The 19493-nt window shown below is 33.7% G+C and overlaps 1 protein-coding gene across 9 annotated transcripts in view; it reads right to left on the bottom strand.

Moving 5' to 3' along the window:
• Positions 1–1618: 1618 nt before the first annotated feature.
• The window catches only part of TENT2 (terminal nucleotidyltransferase 2), a 119968-nt gene continuing 102093 nt past the window's right edge, over positions 1619–19493 (bottom strand). For 7 of the 9 annotated variants that reach the window (XM_016431330.2, XM_016431329.2, XM_016431327.2 and 4 more), the window contains 3 exons: positions 15169–15260; positions 4581–4660; positions 1619–2820 (listed from right to left, as the gene is read on the bottom strand). In XM_016431330.2, the coding sequence (XP_016286816.1) occupies positions 2746–2820; positions 4581–4660; positions 15169–15260 (247 nt within the window). In that variant the 3' untranslated portion in view covers positions 1619–2745. Of the gene's footprint in view, positions 2821–4580; positions 4661–9272; positions 9392–9882; positions 9945–15168; positions 15261–19493 lie in introns of those variants that run through there. The other 2 variants (XR_001628494.2, XM_016431331.2) reach the window with 2 other exon arrangements.

Below are 19493 nucleotides of genomic sequence, written 5' to 3'. Positions count from 1 at the left end.
GCTTTAAAAGGATTGTCCACAAATTTTGGAAATTGATGTTTAACGGACTCAAGTTCCTGTGGAGTGAATTGTCTATAGGCCTTTGAGTGAATAACACCAGCATTAAGTGTTAGCTTGGTGACTTCCCTCAAAGGACATATTTTCTCAGGGGCACTAGCAGCCTGGTTTTCATTTTCATTGCTACCCTCATTTTCCTGAGGTGCATTCTCTGATTGCCCATTGTCCTTGCCCATAACTAGATCTAAACCCTTTTCCTTAATGAGTTGTTCAAACATTGCCTTAATCATCTTGTCCAAGTTGTTGTCAATGGTCATAACCTTCTCTGCCTTAAGAGGAACCATGAATCTGAACACTCCTCACTTGGGTTAGAGTCTGCAACACAGCCATGAAGAGTACATATACTTGTGCCAGGACTTGCCAGAGAACTAATTAATTTTGGAAAGGTAATTGTAACACAGTCATTGTCAATTTTCTTACATAATCTACACTTTCCACCACCATTTGAGTCAATTTGCTGTAAAGAATATGGTAAATCCCAAAGCAAGCAATGGCTGCCAAAACCGCCACACCAAAAACTACTTGTTTGAACATATTTGCTATCTTTCCTGCCTGTGGGATTGTTGGGTATAGTCAGACTAAGGTGCCAATTGTAATAAAAGTCAGTTTACCTCTTTTATTACAGTTTGTTGCTTAATGATTACAGATTCAGTAAAGTGAGTAAACTTATTTATGGAAAAGAACATATTCATTCCTAATAGTACCAGATAAATGAATACTTTGTATTAGAGTTAACTTTCATCTTGAGGACTACATTTAGGTGGCAAGAAAAAACTAATATCTAAGTTTTGTGTTATTTAAACAGTCAGGTATAATAATATGATTAAATTTGCCTAATAAAAATGATGGGAGACAGTTGGTGGCTCAGTGAATAGAGATCCAGGCCTGGAGTTGGGAAGCCCTGAGTTCTAATTTGACTTCAGACATTTCTTAGCTATGTGACCCTGGGCAAGTCATTTAACCTGAATTACCTAGCCCTTCCTTATTGCTCTTCTGCCTTGGAACTGATACTAAGTAACTAAGACAGGAGAAAAGGACTTTAAAAAATGATGCTGAAAGTCTCTTCAAATACAAAGACAGGAACTGTCTTACTTAAACATCAAAAGATCCTAGCCTTGCATTAGCTCCCTGCACATACTGGGCGCTTAAAACATATCTGTTTAAATTAACTGAAAAAACTAAGAATAGTGACAGGTCAGAGTGATCTTACAGCATTATATGTAGATCTTTAGATTCATTTTGTTTTCTTGAGTCAGGTAAAAATGCTTTTGAGAGAAAATACACAAGACATTTTCTGCCTTTTGCCACCTCTCTCCTGGCCATTTAATAAGAGGAACTATTTAGGAGATGTGCAATTAACATAAATTCATAGGAAAAAACTTTCCATATATAAACTTTATTCCACTTGACACCACACAAAATATTAAACTTAAAAGAAAAATGGGAATGTGCACCTTCCTGAAATTAACGAAAAGCAATAGTTTAGACATATGAATTGTTCTGCAATAACAAATTACAGGCTACTGTGCTACAAGCAAGTCTCAAAGAATTTTCATAGTCGTTTTTAAAAAGTTAAAAATTTTAATTACTTTATTTCAATTTACAATAGCTGACCAATTTACAAATATTTACACAAAATTAAAACAAAAAACCTTGGTTTATTTTAGCAGCTATTTTAGCAGTCACCACTACTTTCTTCATGTGGAAAGGAAATACTTTAAAAAAAAGGTCCTTGATATACTCTTTACAAATTTTAAACATCTACATATATTCGTTCTGTGATGGATCACTTAAAATATTTTATAGTAGGCTTGCTGTCTAAAAATTTCAGTTTAGATTATATTATTCCTATGATTTAGTATTCAGAAAAATCCTGATACTATAAGTAGGATATAATCTTAACTTTGATAATTATCTCTGTTGTTTCATGTCACAGGGAAAATAAAAATTGAAAAATGCTGAGGATAAGAGCTCACTATATTGAGCTATTAGAAACACTGGGAGATATTCCAGTATGTCGATATTTGACTACACCAATCTGGGAACAACCCAGAATTAATGTTCACAGGACTATGGTGCAATACAGTGCAAAATGTATTATTGTTTCAACAAGAAAAATTAATTCCAATAGTAACCCAAACGTACTCTCCTGTCCTGTGCTAAAATGGTCACATCCTAAGGTCTCATCATCAACCCTAGGAAGTTAAACAAAAAGTTCTGGTAACTTTTTTGCTTCAACTTTCATTTTACTAGTGTAGATCTGGACAATGGAATAGCAACTGAATGTTGTTATACTTTGATAGTGATCACACCTTTCCCACAAATTTGACAAATCTCTTCTGTGCTAATTTGGTACAATTGTATTTTAATCCTTCTGAAGTCCTTTTAATTGCTCCAACCAGTTTCACAAATCTAGTTAATTTTGTGTCCTTAAACTTATGGCAAAATAGCATCTACCATAAGTCAATAACGTATATATTTTTAGAAATGCATTTTTAAACTTAGGTGTATAGTAATAGTAGCAAATGCCATAATAAAATATGCAATCCTTTATACAAATATTTTAACAAAATCTGAAAAAGAAAATATTTAATTAAAAAGAAACCAAGATGGAGGGAACAAAATGCATTGAGGTGTTAATAATGTCCTTTATTTCTCAGAAGTGATTAGGAATTGATTAGAAGCCAGTTATCTTTTCTGCATAGTAGCTCGTAAAGGTAGTATACTGTTTAAGTCTCTCTTGCTTTTCAATCTGTGCCATGACTGGGAGAGAAAGAAAAAAGCATTCTTAAACATCTACATTTGCTTTGTTTCAATTCATTAACTTTCAAACAAACAAGTAATATGATTTAAATTATTTCACTCAATTTGGTTCGACCGTTAAAAAATAACATTCTTTTTCATAATTTTTCACTTCACTAACTATATCATTTCACTTTTCCAACAGGGAAGACAGACAGATAAACCCCATAGGTAACTAGGAGCTCATAAACACTATTCCCAAAGGAGTCAACAGCATCCATTTTTACAAGGGGTGGGGGTGGGGTCCCTTTTAGGTTTACTCAAAATTAGGTACGAGGCAAAGGCTGAAGTTCTCTCTACTTTGTTCTGAATTTAATAAACTTTATGATTAAGCAACATTATCTGTACAAAAAGCTGTCTATCAAGTGATAGAAATCAAGTAACCATAACAAGTTAGGCTTGATAAGAAAATGCTTAAGTGCTGCTTCAAGCGTTCCTATGAACCTCAGAGACCTCTATGTCCAAGTAGCCAAAGCTTCACAAAGAAGGGGTCAATTTTCCCACATCAGTTAGTTTAGTTGATACTCAAGTCTTTCCAACTTGTTAGAAACTGCCAGGACTAGCTCTCTCCGCTGGCACAGCTTTTGAGAGCTCAGAGTGACCTCTATTCCTGGATGAGGAGGAGTCACATAGGACTTTAAAGAAGGTACATTTGTTTAGAAATGAAAGTAATATGTGTTTTATACCACCTCTGAAATTCAATATTTCATTTAATTCCCACAATAAGCAAGAGGCCTATAAGTAGAGGCTGGGCATGAAACAGAAGAAACTAATGATCAGTCTTGAAAGCATGATCATTTTTAGAACCTACTTTCTTTCCCTCTTCTTGGTAGAGAGGTTTATATCCTGAAGAAGTAGAATGAAGCAGAGACTATCACAGAGGGAACCTGTATTATGTCTCTTTCGTTTAATTCTACTTCTTTGCTAAAAAGGAAGGTGCCATAGTCAATGGAAACAGTATTTACTGGGAAGTAAAGTTGTTTGTTTTTTTTATAATGGGGAAAATAAGTCTCAGAAAACTAAAGTGATCTGTTCAAGGTCCCACATTTTACAAGAAGCACAGTTAGTGCCTTGGCTGAAGTTTTCTGATATGTCATCCACCGTTAAAAATAATGCTGCTGCTGGCCATACATATATTTAACAACTCCTAAAGGGCCTCACAGTTTAGCTAGTTTAGTCTTTTTAAACTTAGCAAAGGTTTGTTGAATTGAAATGAAACTGAAACTTGTTTTGTGTTTTGTTTGTTTGTTTTTAATTCCTCGAATATACCACATCAGGCTTTAATAGAATGACATTAAGGAAAAAGAGAAAGACTCTTGGCAAAAGAGAATAAATGAAAGCTGCCTGTTCTGCCTTTTTACTTGCTTAGTTGGGGTGGTTCACACACAAAGAGGTAGAAGAAATGCATTTCTTTAAAGTCGATATCTATCCTAAAACTCCCAGAAATCAATGGGAAGTCTTACTATTTCTAGCTCCCTAAAAGCTGCAGTGTATGTTTTTCCTGAGCATAAACTACCATGAAAATTTGCAACGGCCCACATTTGTTGGGACATGTCTATTTGATTCCAAGAACCAGACAGAGTACACTTTACTTTAAGAGATGATAAAGAGTAGTGGCATATTAAATGTTTTGTTCTCTTCCAATTACCATTTGGCCATTGATACTGGAACTCACTAAAATCTAAGAAAATAATAACTCCAATTCTAAAGCAATACTTTACCTTTAGAAATTCATCTTTGATCATGTCAAATTTCTGCTTTTCATGCACAGCTCTGGCTGTATTTGTTCCATCAAATGGTTCTGGAATATTAAATGCACATAGTAGGAACTTGTTAAAACTACTGTTCATAGGAAATTTTAATGTCCATATTTTTATATATATTATATCCACTCTGAAAAAATAAAGTAGAAAAGTACAGTAGGAAGTTGACTTTAGAAGGCCAAAGCTTAGGTGTGAAGGAAAAACAGATTTAGAAATAACCACTGATATGATAGTTGAAGTTGTGAACAGAGAAGAGCAAACTGTTTTAAGTTAGAAGTCAGAAAAAAAAATTGAAACAAAATCTGGCTGGAGTCAATAACTCCATAACAAAGTGTAAGTAGAAATTCAACAGCAAAAATTTTTTCCCATTAATGACTACCAGAATATTTAGAAGAAAGTAAAAGATAAAAAGATGAAAGAAACAGAAGAAAAATAAAAATGGTAAATTTTGCCCTACAAATGGAATCACTGAAAATAAGAATGTTTTCAAGAGAAACCATTAATTCCATGAGATAGTAAGCAATATTAGAACAAAATCACAAGATTTAAAAAATGGAAGAAATTTAAGATATCTGATAACAAAAATAACTGACTTAGAAAACAGATCCAGGAAAAATCATTTAAGAGACATGGGACTTCATGAAAACCATGACCAAAAAAACCCTAAATACCCTATTTCAAGAAATCATAAATGAAAAAATTTCAGATCTATTGGAACCAGAGAGGAAAATAAAGACAGGAAGAACTCCAACTATCATTTCCTAAAAGGAATCTCAAAAATAAAAGTCCTACAAATGTCATAGCTAAATCTCAGAACTCTCAAAATCAAAGAAAAAAAAGAATGCAGTTATAAAGAAAGAGCTCAGAGACCAAGGCACCATGGTTAGGATCATACAAGACCTCATAGCTTCCAATATAAAACAGGTGAACTTGGGATATAATGTTCCAAAAGGCAAAAAATACATAGGTTTACACCAAAAACAATGTTCTTTGCAAAGTATAAGCCTACAAGAGAAAAATGAATCTCATGTATTTTTTTTTAAACCCTTACTTTCCATCTTAGAATCAATATTAAGTATTGGTACCATGGCCTAAGAGCAGTAAAGGGTAGGCAAATGGGGTTAAGTGACTTGCCCAGAGTCACACTACTAGGAAGTATCTCAGGCCACATTTGAACCCCAGACTTCTCATCTTCAGGCCTGGCTCTTTATCAACTGAGCGATCTGCTGCCTCTCAAATATTTCTGATGAAAAGACCAGAACTAAGAAAGAACTTTAATATATAAACACAAGCATCCAGAGAAACACAGAAAAATTAATGGATTTAAACAACCAGAGAAAAAATGACATTACAATGGCTAAAATCCTACTAGAGAGAGAATAAACAAATATGCCTTCAGAATTGTTGTCTTCAGAAGATATTAAAGAATTAAATAAGAAAAACAGAGGTCACAGAGGTTGACTGGTTGAGTTCTAAGGGACTAAAGAGAGAGGAAGAATATATATTTGTGTAGAAAGTAGAAAAAATGTGTAGAATTTGCTATTTCTCATAACTGGAGTGCCTGAGAAAACTATATGAAAACATGGAAGGGAAGAAAGGTAGTGAGCATTAGATAAAACTCACTTTTACACAAAATAGAATGGGTATAGAAACATATGCAAGAGGAAAATAAACAGGGAAAAGGTAAAAGGGAAAAAATATGAGAATAGTTTCATATAGAATTCTCTTTATTCTGCTTTGTTATAGGAATGCTCTTTGTTAGTGTTTGGAATGATTAAAAAATTAGGACAGAAAAAAAGACCATTTGATATGGCAAATCACTGATGACATGTCAGATCATGGTAAACTGGGGAAGGAGGTCAGATTATATAGAGTCAAGGAATGGGCGGTGAGGAAATGGAGCAGGTATAAACTGCTCATCTGAAAAGTTTCCTATTGAAGTAAAAGACAATTGCTAGAAGGCAGCAGGCCCAACTGAAAATTTTTTCCAGAATATTAGTATCATTGAATGTTTCAAACCAGAGGAGGAAAAGGGAGAGAGAGACTAAAGATATTAGAGACATGGGATAATTAAGGGAACACAGTCCTACAGAATGTGAAAAAGTGTGAAATTAAGAGCACAGGAATGTAAAGATTAAAATTAATATAAAATACTCCAAGTATTATATTTAATAATATTTCTAAAATATTTATCTTGAAGTATAAGGAAGTAAGGCTAGCAAAAGCCAAGATCCTCTCCTCCCTTCTCCACCAGGATCCTGAGAGCACGTGGGCGGAAACAGAACCTCAGAACTCCCCCCCACTGTAAGGAGACCCATAAAAAGGAAAAGGGGATTGTGGGAAATGTAGTCTCTAGGGTTCAAGATTTTAAATCAATACAGGCAGCAATTTTCAACTCAGACTAGTGGAGAAAAAAAATGATTTCCTTAAATAAGAAGATAACAGGAGAGGTATAGAGACTGAGGGATTCTGAGAACAGGTATGGAAGTTTACCCTGGATAGGCCTGATGTTTTCAACAAAATAGAAAGTGAGGTCATCTCATTAAAGTGAGGAAAGAGATGAAAGAAGTAAGGGTTGAGTAATACAAATTTAGAACAATAATTCTGGGTAGAAGAGAACCAATTACAAAAGACTACTGAGCTGTAGTGAGAGAGGTTCAATTGATTTTCTGGGGAAAGGAGAGTGAGATTCAGAAAGAAACAAAAATCTTAAGTTTTACTCTGAGATGTAGAAGAAGATCCAAACTAATGACTCAAATTATGGGCTCAGATCCAAAAACTATAGGCAGCCATAGCACTGCTGGGTTTGTACTCCAAAGAGATAATAAGGGAAAAGATTTATACAAAAATATTCATAGCTACACTCTTTGTGGTGGCAAAAAAATTGGAAAATGAGGGGATGCCCTTCAATTGGAGAATGGCTGAACAAATTGTGGTGTCTGTTGGTGATGGAATACTATTGTGCTGAAAGGAATAATGAACTGGAGGAATTCCATGTGAATTGGAACAACCTCCAGGAATTGATGCAGAGTGAAAGGAGCAGAACCAAGAGAATATTGTACACAGAGACTGATACACTGTGGTATAATCAAATGTAATGGACTTCTCTACTAGCAGCAATGCAATGATCCAGACCAGTTCTGAGGGACTTATGAGAAAGAACACTACTCACATCCAAAGAAAAAACTGTGGGAGCAGAAACACAGAAGAAAAACAACTGCTTGATCACATGGGTCGATGGGGAAATGATTGGGGATGTTGACTCTAAATGATCATCCTGGTACAATTACCAATAACATGGAAATAGGTCTTGATCAATGATACATGTAATACCCAGTGGAATTGCACGTCGGCTATGGGAGTGATGTTTTACACTTAAAACTTCTATCACTCTTCAAAATGTATTACCCAGATTACAAAATGCAGTTATTGGGGGAAGGGAATATTGGGAGGGAAAGGCAGAAAGGTATAGGAGAGAGTGGAGAAAGTAAGAGTTGTTAAAAGGATAGGCCTAAAATAAAAAGAGAACAGGCTGAATTTGCATTTGGGAAACATGTAGCATTTTCAATGGTTTCCAAATTGCTTAATGCCACAAAAGCCAATCTTTTTCACATCACTGTTTTATGTGGCTGAAAATTACTGAATAAAAATAATTTATAACTTTAGATTTGCAAAGAATTTTTTACAAAATACCAAGTGCTTGCAACATCCTCAAGAAGGAGGCACTGTTATATCTATCTTGTAAATAAAGAAACTGAAATTCAGGGAAGTTAATTTTTCCAGGGTCATAAATCTAGTACATACTTGTGCCAGGATTTAAATCCAAGATACATGAGTTCCAAATTATGAGCCACCTAAAGAGTCCTGAAAAGGTCCATAATGGATGAAAATACACTATCACATTATGGATTTGCAGGAGAGAAGTAAACAAACCAAGGGCAAATATGATCAGAAATTCAGTAGGATAGTTATAAAGTAATAGTGAAGAAATAACAGAGATAATATGCATTTCATTGATATCCTATCCACAAAATATTAAAGGAAGCAGGCAAGACTTTTTATATGTTAGAAGTCCTTAAAAAGGACAAGAATCACATAGGGTGAAAAGATCTAGGTGGCTTATAATTTGTATAGATGAGGTCATGGAAAGACTGAGACATAAATATCTAAAAAATGTCCTCTTTTGTTCACTTCAAACATCTATTTCTCAAAAAAACATTTTTTTTCATTTGTTTTCAGCAATGTCCTCTTATTTGTGACCCCATTTGGGGATTTTCTTGGCCAACATGCTGGAGTGGTTTGCCATTTCCTTCTCCAGCTCATTTTACAGATGAAGAAATAGAGACTAACAGGATTAAGTGAAATATACTTGTTTTTTTTCTACAAGAAAAGAGAGAAAGAAACTCAAATCTTCAGATTATTAGAGAGAATGGAATGTTCCTTAATCAAAATCAAATGAAAAATCAAAGAAGTGTTTCAAGAAGTAAACAAGGAAGAAAGAATATGAAGAGGCCAAAGGGAAAATTCTGACTACCAGGAGGCTGAAAGGCCAAAAAAAAAAGGACATAGAAAAGGAAAGGCAGAGTAAGGACCATTGAAGCTCTGGAAATAGGTAGTGAGAGAGAGAATCTTTCCATAAGAGGATCCAACCTTAAAGGAGAAGGCAGGCTATTTTGCTCCAAGAAATGATGATGGGAAGAGGGTAGATTCTTCAAACTATAATACAATGAACTTGACTTCGACTCTTGGCAAAATTCAATGACACATTACTAAAAAATAGAGATAGTTTAGAAGCAATTAGAGAAAAATCAATAATCATTATAAGTCAGACCCCTCACCCATATGGATTCATCACAAACAACCTAAGTTTATTTTTTAAAGACAGATTATACTAGAGTTTTAAAACAATAAAACACTCTATAGTAGATAATAGCTTTAAGAATCTGAAAAAAGTGGTAAAACCTGTGATTCAGTGACCTATAGAAGAAAGTAAAAGCAGATGGCATGGACCTCACATGAAGATTACTGATAATAACAGAGTTGGGTTATATTATAATTCTCACAGTAACCTACTGCACAAGATGGATAGATTCAGACTAGATGACTATATAACTAAGTTAATTATAAATAGTTAAATGAACTCAAAGAGAAATGATTTATGACAATGACAATTTGGAAGGAGGCTTCTAATACAATGCCCCCAGACACCTATCCTCAGAGGAGCTAGGCTAGTCAATATTTTCATCAATTATTTGGATAAGGATAGATGGCATACCTAATAAAATTCCAAATGGGTGAAAGCTGGAGAGAAATCACTATACACTGCAAAAAAGAGACAGGTTCAAAAAAAAGATGATTAGGATGGATAAAATATAAGATAAAATTTAATGATAATTTTAAGTTCCTATATCGTAACGAAGTAATCAATTGCAAAAGTCAACCCTCATTGTGCTCATAGCTCTCTAAGAACTTCAGACTTTTTTTTATGTGAACTGTTACCTAGCCAAAACACCTTCACCCTCTACTCTTCCATTACAAATTGACAAGCTGATATATAATTTTAGGATTCAGAATGAGGAAAGTGAGAGCCCTGTCAGGTAAGACCACATCTGGAATAAATATCATGTTCCGTATGGGGCACAATATTGTTTAAAAAAAATCAACAACTAAAGCAAATATAATGGAAGAAGCTATGGATGATAAAAGACCTAAAAATAGTGTTATCTGGAAGAGGGATCAGACTTGTCTTAGATTTTAGAGAACAAGGCAATCCAATGGCAATAAATAGAAAAAAGAAGAAAGGGAGACTTCAAATCTACAGAAGGAAAAGCTTCTTATTAATTAAGAGCAATCCAAAAAGCAAAATGGGTTGCCTTAAGAGGTAGTGGGTTCCCTATCACAAAAGTTCATCAATTAGAGGCTCCATGACCATTTGTCAGGCATACTTTACAGGGAGATTCCTATTCAAGTATGCTTTGAACTAGATGATGTCTGAGTTATCTTTCCAACCTTGAGATTCTGTGAAAATAAGAAGTATGATTATAGTGGATAATCATCTTGATGACACTTGGGAAACAAGAAATAGTATAACTCCTAGGAAATGGCAGAGAGACAAGAGGATATAAGGTAAGAAATCACAAAAGGCATACAGACGAATGCATGTATGTGTGCTACAATCAAGAATTAGCAAGCAGCTGACACATGGGCACAATTGTCAAATGCCCTTTTCTAGATCTGAGGTAGAGGTATATGTTTTTGGTAGAGCCTGCTTCCTCCACAGGAAAAAATTGATAGGGAGAAAGCTAGGAAGACTGAGAGAGATGGACATGCATATGGATAAGGTCAAACTCCAAATGAAATACTATGGTAGCACTAACACAAATAGTCATTTAGGAGATGATGAAGGAGGCACATCCCGGTATTCTCTTGAGTGTTATGTTTCTTCAATGGAAGCTGACTTTTAATTAACTATATTTAAACATTTAAGAATCTTGGCAACTAAAACTAATTTGTGCTCAAAATGGAGCAAGAAAATGGATAAACATTTCTTTAATCCAAGTGAACAGTAAAATATTACAAAAAAAAAGGTAGAGAAAATCTCCAAAAAATTCAAAATGTATTTTTGAACTCTTATTTTACAAATGTATAGTTTGATATACTAAAAGATATATTCCAACTCTGTCTTCAGACTAAAATACGTCACTGAACTGTTTTAAGTTCTTATGATGCTCATTTTTACAACTTTAGGGACACAGACTTGAGAATTGAGTACTAAAATTTAGTGAATAGTAATAAGAATTTCAGTAAAGCAAGAGTCTATTTTAATGTCATATATGCAATTTTTATTTTTTTAAAAATTTAATGTGGCATTATATGTCCCTGGGTTATGTTATAAATGGAAATAAATAAATGCAAAATACAAAAACATGCTCTTGTATTTCATAGCTTAGAAAGGTTACTCTGCACTATAGAATTATTTTTAATGGGAAAATATGGTTTGATATACCATATCAAATTTAATCATGTTTAGCACTTTAAAGTAACCAATACTTAAGAATAAAAATGTATGGCCATTTTGTACTTTAGTTGCTTTGTAATCCTTTAGCAAAATGTTTAATATTATCTACAAACATGTAGTAAGCAACCACTGAACATATATAACATATAACAGTATGATATGTGTCACTCCTTAAATTATTCTGACTTACAACTTCTTTACTGATAATTTTGTAATTATGTTATTTTTCATTTTTTAGAAAATCTAGACTAAATTCATACTACTTATAGCTCCCATAAATTAATGAAAAAATATTGAAATTTTAGAAAGAAGCACTTGCCTATCATTCGAAGGCACCTAAAAAACATTATGATGGTAAATAAGTGCTTGGTTAGATGGACAGGCAGAAGGTACAGAGAGCTCCTCAGAACATCCAGCCTAAACCTCTCACAAAATCCAGGGACTTCTGTTACAATTAAAAGAGTGGTTGGTATAAACTGTGACTGCGGAAATATGGTTTCAAGATATTGTCTTGAGTTAAATCAAATATAAAGTGGCTGCCAGGGAAAAATTCCCAAATATGAAATATACCCAAGTCAGCTGGGTTTTTATGGAGATTTTAATTAATACAAATTAAGGAATTAATGAAAGGGAGAGAGAGTAAGAGGAAATAATGAGAAAAGGGGTAGGCCAGCCCAGGCCAGCCTAGGCCAGCCTCGGCCCAAGCCCTAAGAGAGATCAGTCAGTCTTTAATTCACTCACCATAAGATTTGTCCCAAGCAAGATTCTAGTGTTCAGAGAGACCCAACTACTCCAACTAGTCCAAGCTCCAATTCAGCTTTGGCAAACTGAATTTTCAGCCAGCCACCTCCAACCTTCAAGGCAGCTCTGGCAAGCTGCCTCTCTCCAATTCAGCTTTGGCAAGCTGAATCTCTCAAAGACCTGTTTTGAGCTCCTTTTAAAGAGAATTTTCTCCCATGTCACCTCCCCTAAGTTCTCACATCTACCAATCACAGTAGACGTTTTTCCAAAGGACTGACCATTCTTAATTCACACCTTCTTTAGTTCTCAACTTCTCTGGGTAAACTAAAACTTCTGAGTGAGTTCACACCTCTTTGCCCCTTGCAAGTTTGCAAGTTGCCTGACTTTCATAGGTACTTAGCACCTTTTCCTATTAGATCTAAAAATAGACTTAGCTTAAGGGATTTTGCCTCACTATAAGTATGAGTTAAGTACTTTTCATTGTTCAGTAAGGAGTTTACAACTTTATCTTCCCCTAAAGTATGCTTAAGTATGGGTGAAGTAGAGTTCTCACATTCCTAAGTCCCTTCATTGTTTAAAATGGGGAATGGTCTTAACCAAGTGTTCAGAAGTAGGGTCTGAGAATTTTTAAGATTCACACTTCCCAGCTTTATTCTAGAGCCTTTAAGTAGTTCTACTTAACTGGGGACAGGGCCAGGAAAGAAGCCAATGCTATAATTCCCACAAAGAATGGGGGTAAAGACATTCCTATTAAATTCCAAATGGGTATTTTATTATTCTGTCTTGCTAAGAGAAGAAATTATATTATCTTTTACTTAGATTCCAAGATTTAAAATATGCACAATTATTTTTATTTTTTATTATAATAGGAGAGATGATATGACTGAATGCATATATTTTTAACTATAAATACCTATGTAGATCAAGAAACTAGCATATGTGTAGGCAACTTACCTTTTCAAAACACAAATACATGAAAGGATTTGTCATTACCAGTTAGAGAATACTAGTTTGAGAATATCTACACTTAGCTGAGAGGAACTAGAGTAAAGAAAAGTTATGTCTATGGCAAATCACCAAACATTTATTTAATCCTCAGTTTTCTGATATGTAAAATCAAGATAACTATAGCATTTTCTAATCAAGATAGATAATCTGTGTGATTATTTTTATAAACTTCAAATTAATGTATAAATATCTATAACAATTATTGTTACTATGACTATCAAATGACTTAAGAGTCACTTTGTTAGTAAGTGGCAGACAGAAATTAGAACTACATCTTCCTGATTTAAACTCTATACTTAAATCCACTGTCATGATGCCTGTGATTTCTTTTAAGTACTGCCTTTTATATTTCTTCTAAAATTCTCTTCTATTGTCAAAAGGATTTAAAAAACATTTAACTTTTCATGAATTATTTGAACAGAACACAACACATTCAAATTTCTTTAAATAAAGAGCAATTTCTACATTGAGCTAATGTTTATTAATTTAGGAACATTACAACCACATAGCCCCAATCTATGCCTGGTTTCAAAAAGAGTAAAAACAGCTTACATTCATGAAGCAATTTATTATAGAGCAGTGATGGCGAACCTTTTAGAGACCAAGTGCCCAAACTGCACCCTCACAGCACATGTGAGCTACCCCCTTACCCTAGGCAGGGGAGGAAGTGTTCCCAAAGGGCTGCAGGACAGAGGACAGGTCATGTAATAAATGTCCTCAGGTGTGTATGGAGGGGGGAAGGGAGCACCCCCCTCTAGCACACATGCCATAGGTTTCACCAACACAGTTATAAAGTATCACATATGATCTTTACAATAGTATTTTAAGGAAGATTTTGTTAAATTAATATCTTTGATTTTTTAAGATTTGAAAAATCACAGGATCAGAGGTTTAGAGTCTGAAAGGATTTAAGGGGTCATCTACTACTTCCCTCTATTTAACAGATGAGGAAACCAAGTTGAAGAGAATGTAAGTGACTGGTCTCAAGTCAGTGAGCAGTAGAGCTGGATATTAAGCTAATATTGTCTTCATCCAGGACCAGTACTATCCTCATATTATGCTTCCATACTATCACACTCCCTTTCTTAATATCTCAAAAATTGAAACTGATATCAAAGAAACTACAAGGACAAGAGTATGATCCAGTGTTTACACAACAATTGATAGGCTTTTTAGGGAATTTGAAATTGTAACAACTAATCACGATCTAATTTATCAGAGTTCTTTTGAATATCTTATATCTAAAATAATTGAAGTAAAATAGTTATATATTTTTACATCTAAGTAGTCTAAAAAGTAACAGGCACTATATTTAGGTACTTATATAAAGCCCCTTATACTTAAATAAGGTACATAAGTATCCTGTATTTCATACCAATAATATCTATAACTGACCAGGCACTGCTGCTTTAAAAAATGAAAGACTACAAGCACTAGTGTGTCATTTCCCCCAACGAAAGTGATCCATCTTTGACTAGTTCTTCAAAACTGTGAAGCTCTGGGTAATTCACTTTAACCTCACAATAGCTAGATTCAAAGTAGGTTGATAAAGGAAGTTCCCTAACCATGAGAGTTGCCTATATTTTTGAAAGCAGAGGACCAAAACCTTTCCCCAAAAAATATATGCAAAAAAATATTGCACATCCTCAGGGAACTCTGAAAGAACAGGAAAAGCAGGCCTAAAACATTAAATTCATCACAAATAAATGTAAACACATATTAAATGTTCATATAAATTCATGCAATAGCACCTAGTTAAATAAGAAGATAAAAAATTACCTTCTACACAGATGAATTTATTTCTCCACTCAATACCATCAGGTCTTGGAATGGCTTTGGCTTCACGAACTGAAATCATTTGGCTGTTCCAGCTTAAAAAGAAGAAAAATAACTTGTTAATTGGGTCAAAAATTTATTTCTAAGTGAAAACATTCTCTTCCTCACACCTGATGCCCTCATAGTGGCATGGAAATGATTATAAGCTCTCAAAAAGTATGCCAGCAAAGTAGAAGTTCTAGCAGTTTCTACCATATTGGTAAGGTAGAGGAAAAATTGCAAAAGAAATAAGAGTAATGCAAGGAAATTATGAAAAGAGAATGAAAACTTGGTAAAAGAGGCACCAAAAAATGCTGAAGAAAATAACATTTTTAAAGAAACAGAACTGGCCAAATGGAAAAAGAAGATACAAAAGTTCAATGAAGAAAATAATTTCTTAAAAATTGGAATCAGGCAAATGGAAGCTAATGATTCCATGAGACACCAGAAAACAATAAAACCAAATCAAAAGAATAAATAGCTGGAGAAATAATTTAAGATTTATTGGACTAACTGAAAATCTATGATCAAAAAAGGGACCGACTTAGACATCAAATTTCAAGAATTTAACCAAGAAAACTGCCCCCGTATCTTAGATTCAGATTATAAAATAGAAATTGAAAGAATCCATTGATCAGCTACTGTAAGATATCCACAAATAAAAACTCTCAGGAATATTAAATTTAATTAGCCAAATTCCAAATCTCCAAAGCAAAGGAGAAAATATTGCAAATGCACAAAAGAAACAAATCAAAAAATTTTTATTTTTATTTTATTTTAATAACAAATTTATACATTTTCTAAAGTTATGATTCATTTTGTCTCCCTCCTTTCATCCCTCCCCAATTAAAATATTTTAGAATCACAGTCAGGGTAACAAAATATTTAGCAGTTTCAACATTAAAAAAAGAGGAGAGTTTGGAATATGATAAGCCAGAAAGCAAAGTCCAGCAAAACTGAGTATAATCCTTTGGGAGGAAAAGAATGCTAATTTAATGAAATAAAGCACTTTCAAACACAAGTCTCAAGAAAAGCATAAAATTGTAAACATGAAAGAATGAGAAGAGATTCAATAAAGACAAGCTGTTTATATTCCTATATGAGAAGAAGATACATGTAACTCCTAAGAACCTTATCATTATTAGGGCCGTTGGATAAGAAGTCTACATAGAAAGACGGCATGAGTATAAATCAGTTATGTTGGAATGACTTAAAAAAATTAAGGAGAGAGATACACTGGGAAAAGGAGGAAGGGAGAGGAAGAATGGGGGAATTTTTCTTACATAAAAGAGGTATGCAAAGAAAAGTTCTTACAGTTATGGAGAAAATGTAATAGTTATGGCAGGCAATGCTGGAACCTCATTCTCATTGGAATCTGTTCAGAGAGAAAAATATATACACACACCAGGAAACAGGAGGAGAAAGGGTAACAGATTAGGGGAATTATAAAAGGGAGAGTAGATTAAGGGAAACAATGGTCAGTAGCAAAACAAACTTTTGAAGAGGGACAGGATAAAAAAGAGAAAGAATGAAAAGCAGACAAAAAAAGGAATGGAGGGAAATACACAGTAATCATAACTATGAAAGTGAATTGAATAAGCTCACCTAAAAAACAGGAGCAGGGAGCAGAATGGTTAAAAAAAAAGCAGAATTCTACAATATGTTGCATACAAAAGGCACACTTGAAACAGAAAGATACATGGAGTTGAAAGGATGAAGCAAAAGCTATTATGCTTTGACTGAAAAAAAAAAGCAGGGGATAGCAATCATGATCTCAGCCAAAACAAAAGCAAAAATAGACCTAATTAAAAGTGAAACTATATTTTGCTAAAAGGACAATTAATAAAAAAAAGGGGAAAAAACTACTTGTACAAAAATATTTATAGCTGCTCTTTTTGTGGTGGCAAAGAATTGGAAATTGAAGAGATATCCATCAGTTGGGGAATGGTCAAACAAATTGTGGTATATGATGGTAAAAGGATACTATTGTGCTATAAGAAATGATGACCAGGATGATTCCAGAAAGAACTGGAAATACCTACGTGAATTGATGCAAAGTGAAATAAGCAGAACTAGGAGAAAATAATAACAGTAATTGTGGAATGATCAACTGTGATAGACTTAGCAATACAAGGGTCCAGGACAATTTTGAGGGACTTATGACAAAGAATGCTAGCCACCTCCAAAGAAAGAACTGTAGGAATTGGAATTCAGATCAAAGCATACAAGTTTTCACATTAATTTGTTTGGGAATTTATTTGGGGGTTTTGGTTTTATATGATTATTCTCGGACAAAAATGAACAGCATGGAACTGTTTTGCATGATATTACATGTATAACTGAGACTGAATTGCTTGTCAGCTACAGGAAGGGGAAGGTAAGGAAGGAAGGGAGACAATTTGAATCATATAACTTTGGAAAAAAAACTTATGTGGGAATTTTTATTATATGTAATTGGTAAAATATATTTATAATAAAAAATAAAAGATACAATTGACAATGAAATACCATAAAATTTTATAGCGAGTTTGTAAAACTTCTCATTTCTCAAATGTATTGGGAACTCAGTCAAATTTATAAAAATAAGAGCCATTCCCCAAATGATAAATGATTAACAGATATGATAGACAATTTTCAAAAAATAAAATCAAAACTATCTATATAGTCATATGAAAAAATGCTAAAAATCACTATTGATTAGAGAAAACAAATAAAACAACTCTGAAATAGCACTTCAAACTTACCAGAAATGAATATCAGAAGGGATGAGCGAAAATAGGTAAACTACTAAACACTGGTGTTGAGGAACTGGTAAACAATTTGGAAATATGGCCAAAGGGTCATAAAACTGTATATACCCTTTGACTCAACAATACCACTACTAGGTCTGTACCCAAAAGAATTAAAGTAAAATGACTTATATGTACAAATATATTTATAGCAGCTCTTTCTTTTGTGGCAAAGAATTGGAAACTGAAGGGATGCCCATCAACTGGGGAATGAAAGAACAAGTTATGGTATATAATTATGATAGAATGCTATTACCCTACAAAAAATGAGCAGAACGGTTTCAGTGAAATGAGCAGAACCAAGAGAACATTGTATACAGTGACAGCAATATTGTCATGATTAACTGGCAAAGACCAGTTACTTTGAATAAGATAATAATCCAAGACAATTACAACAGGCTCATGATTAAAAAAAAAAACTATTCAACTCCAGAAAGAGAAATGATAAATGCTGATTAAAAATTGAAGTATACTTTTCTCTTCATAATTTTTTATGGCGGGGCTAATATGAATATGTTTTGCATGATTTCACATGTCTAATTGATATCATATTGCTTTGCTTCACTTCTCATTGAGTGGGGAAGAGTAGAAGGAAGAAAAAGAATTTGCAACACATTTTAAATTAATTTTTATTTTAATTTTTAATTTTAATAACAAACTTCCACAAAAGTTTTCCAAAGTTATGTGATTCATGTTGTCTCCCTTCTTCCTTCCCCTCTCCTGGAGCTGACAAGCAATTCAATCTGGGTTATACATGAATTATCATGCAAAACATATTTCCAAATTATTTTTATAAGTGAATAATCTTATAGAACCAAAACCCCAAAACATATTCCCAAAAAAACAAGTGATAACTCATATGTTTTCATTTGCATTTCTACTCCAAGAGTTCTTTCTCTGGAGGTGGACAGCATTTTGTTTTTCATTAAATCCTCAGAATTGTCCTGGATCACTGTATTGCTGTTAGTAACAAAGTCTATCACATTTGATCATTTCACAATATTGCAGTTACTGTGTACAAAGTTCTCCTGATTCTGCTTATCTCACTCTGTATCAGTTCACATAGATTTTTCCAGCTCTTTTTTAAATCATTCTGTTCATCATTTCTTATAGCACAATAGTATTCTTTTTAAAACAAAAACCCTTACCTTCTGTCTTGGAATCAATACCGTGTATTGGTTTTAAGCTAGAAAAGTGGTAAGGGTTAGGCAATGGGGTTAAGTGACTTACCCAGGGTCACACATCTGGGAAGTGTCACAATAGTATTCTATCACCATCATATACCACAATTTTGTTCAGCCATTCTCCAACTGAGGGATATCGCTTTAGTTTCCCATTCTTTGCCACCACAAAAAGAGCAGCTATAAATATTTTTGTACAAATGTGTCCTTTCCCATTTTTTTTTTGGTAATCTCTTTGGGATACAGACCCAGTAGTGGTATTAATGGATCAAATGCAATTCAATTTTTTAAAAAATGAGGTCTAAAATAATCAATTTTT

The sequence above is a fragment of the Monodelphis domestica genome, chromosome 3, assembly GCF_027887165.1.
Source record: "Monodelphis domestica isolate mMonDom1 chromosome 3, mMonDom1.pri, whole genome shotgun sequence".
Lineage (NCBI taxonomy): Eukaryota > Metazoa > Chordata > Mammalia > Didelphimorphia > Didelphidae > Monodelphis > Monodelphis domestica.
This window is presented reverse-complemented; position numbering and strand designations above follow the sequence as displayed.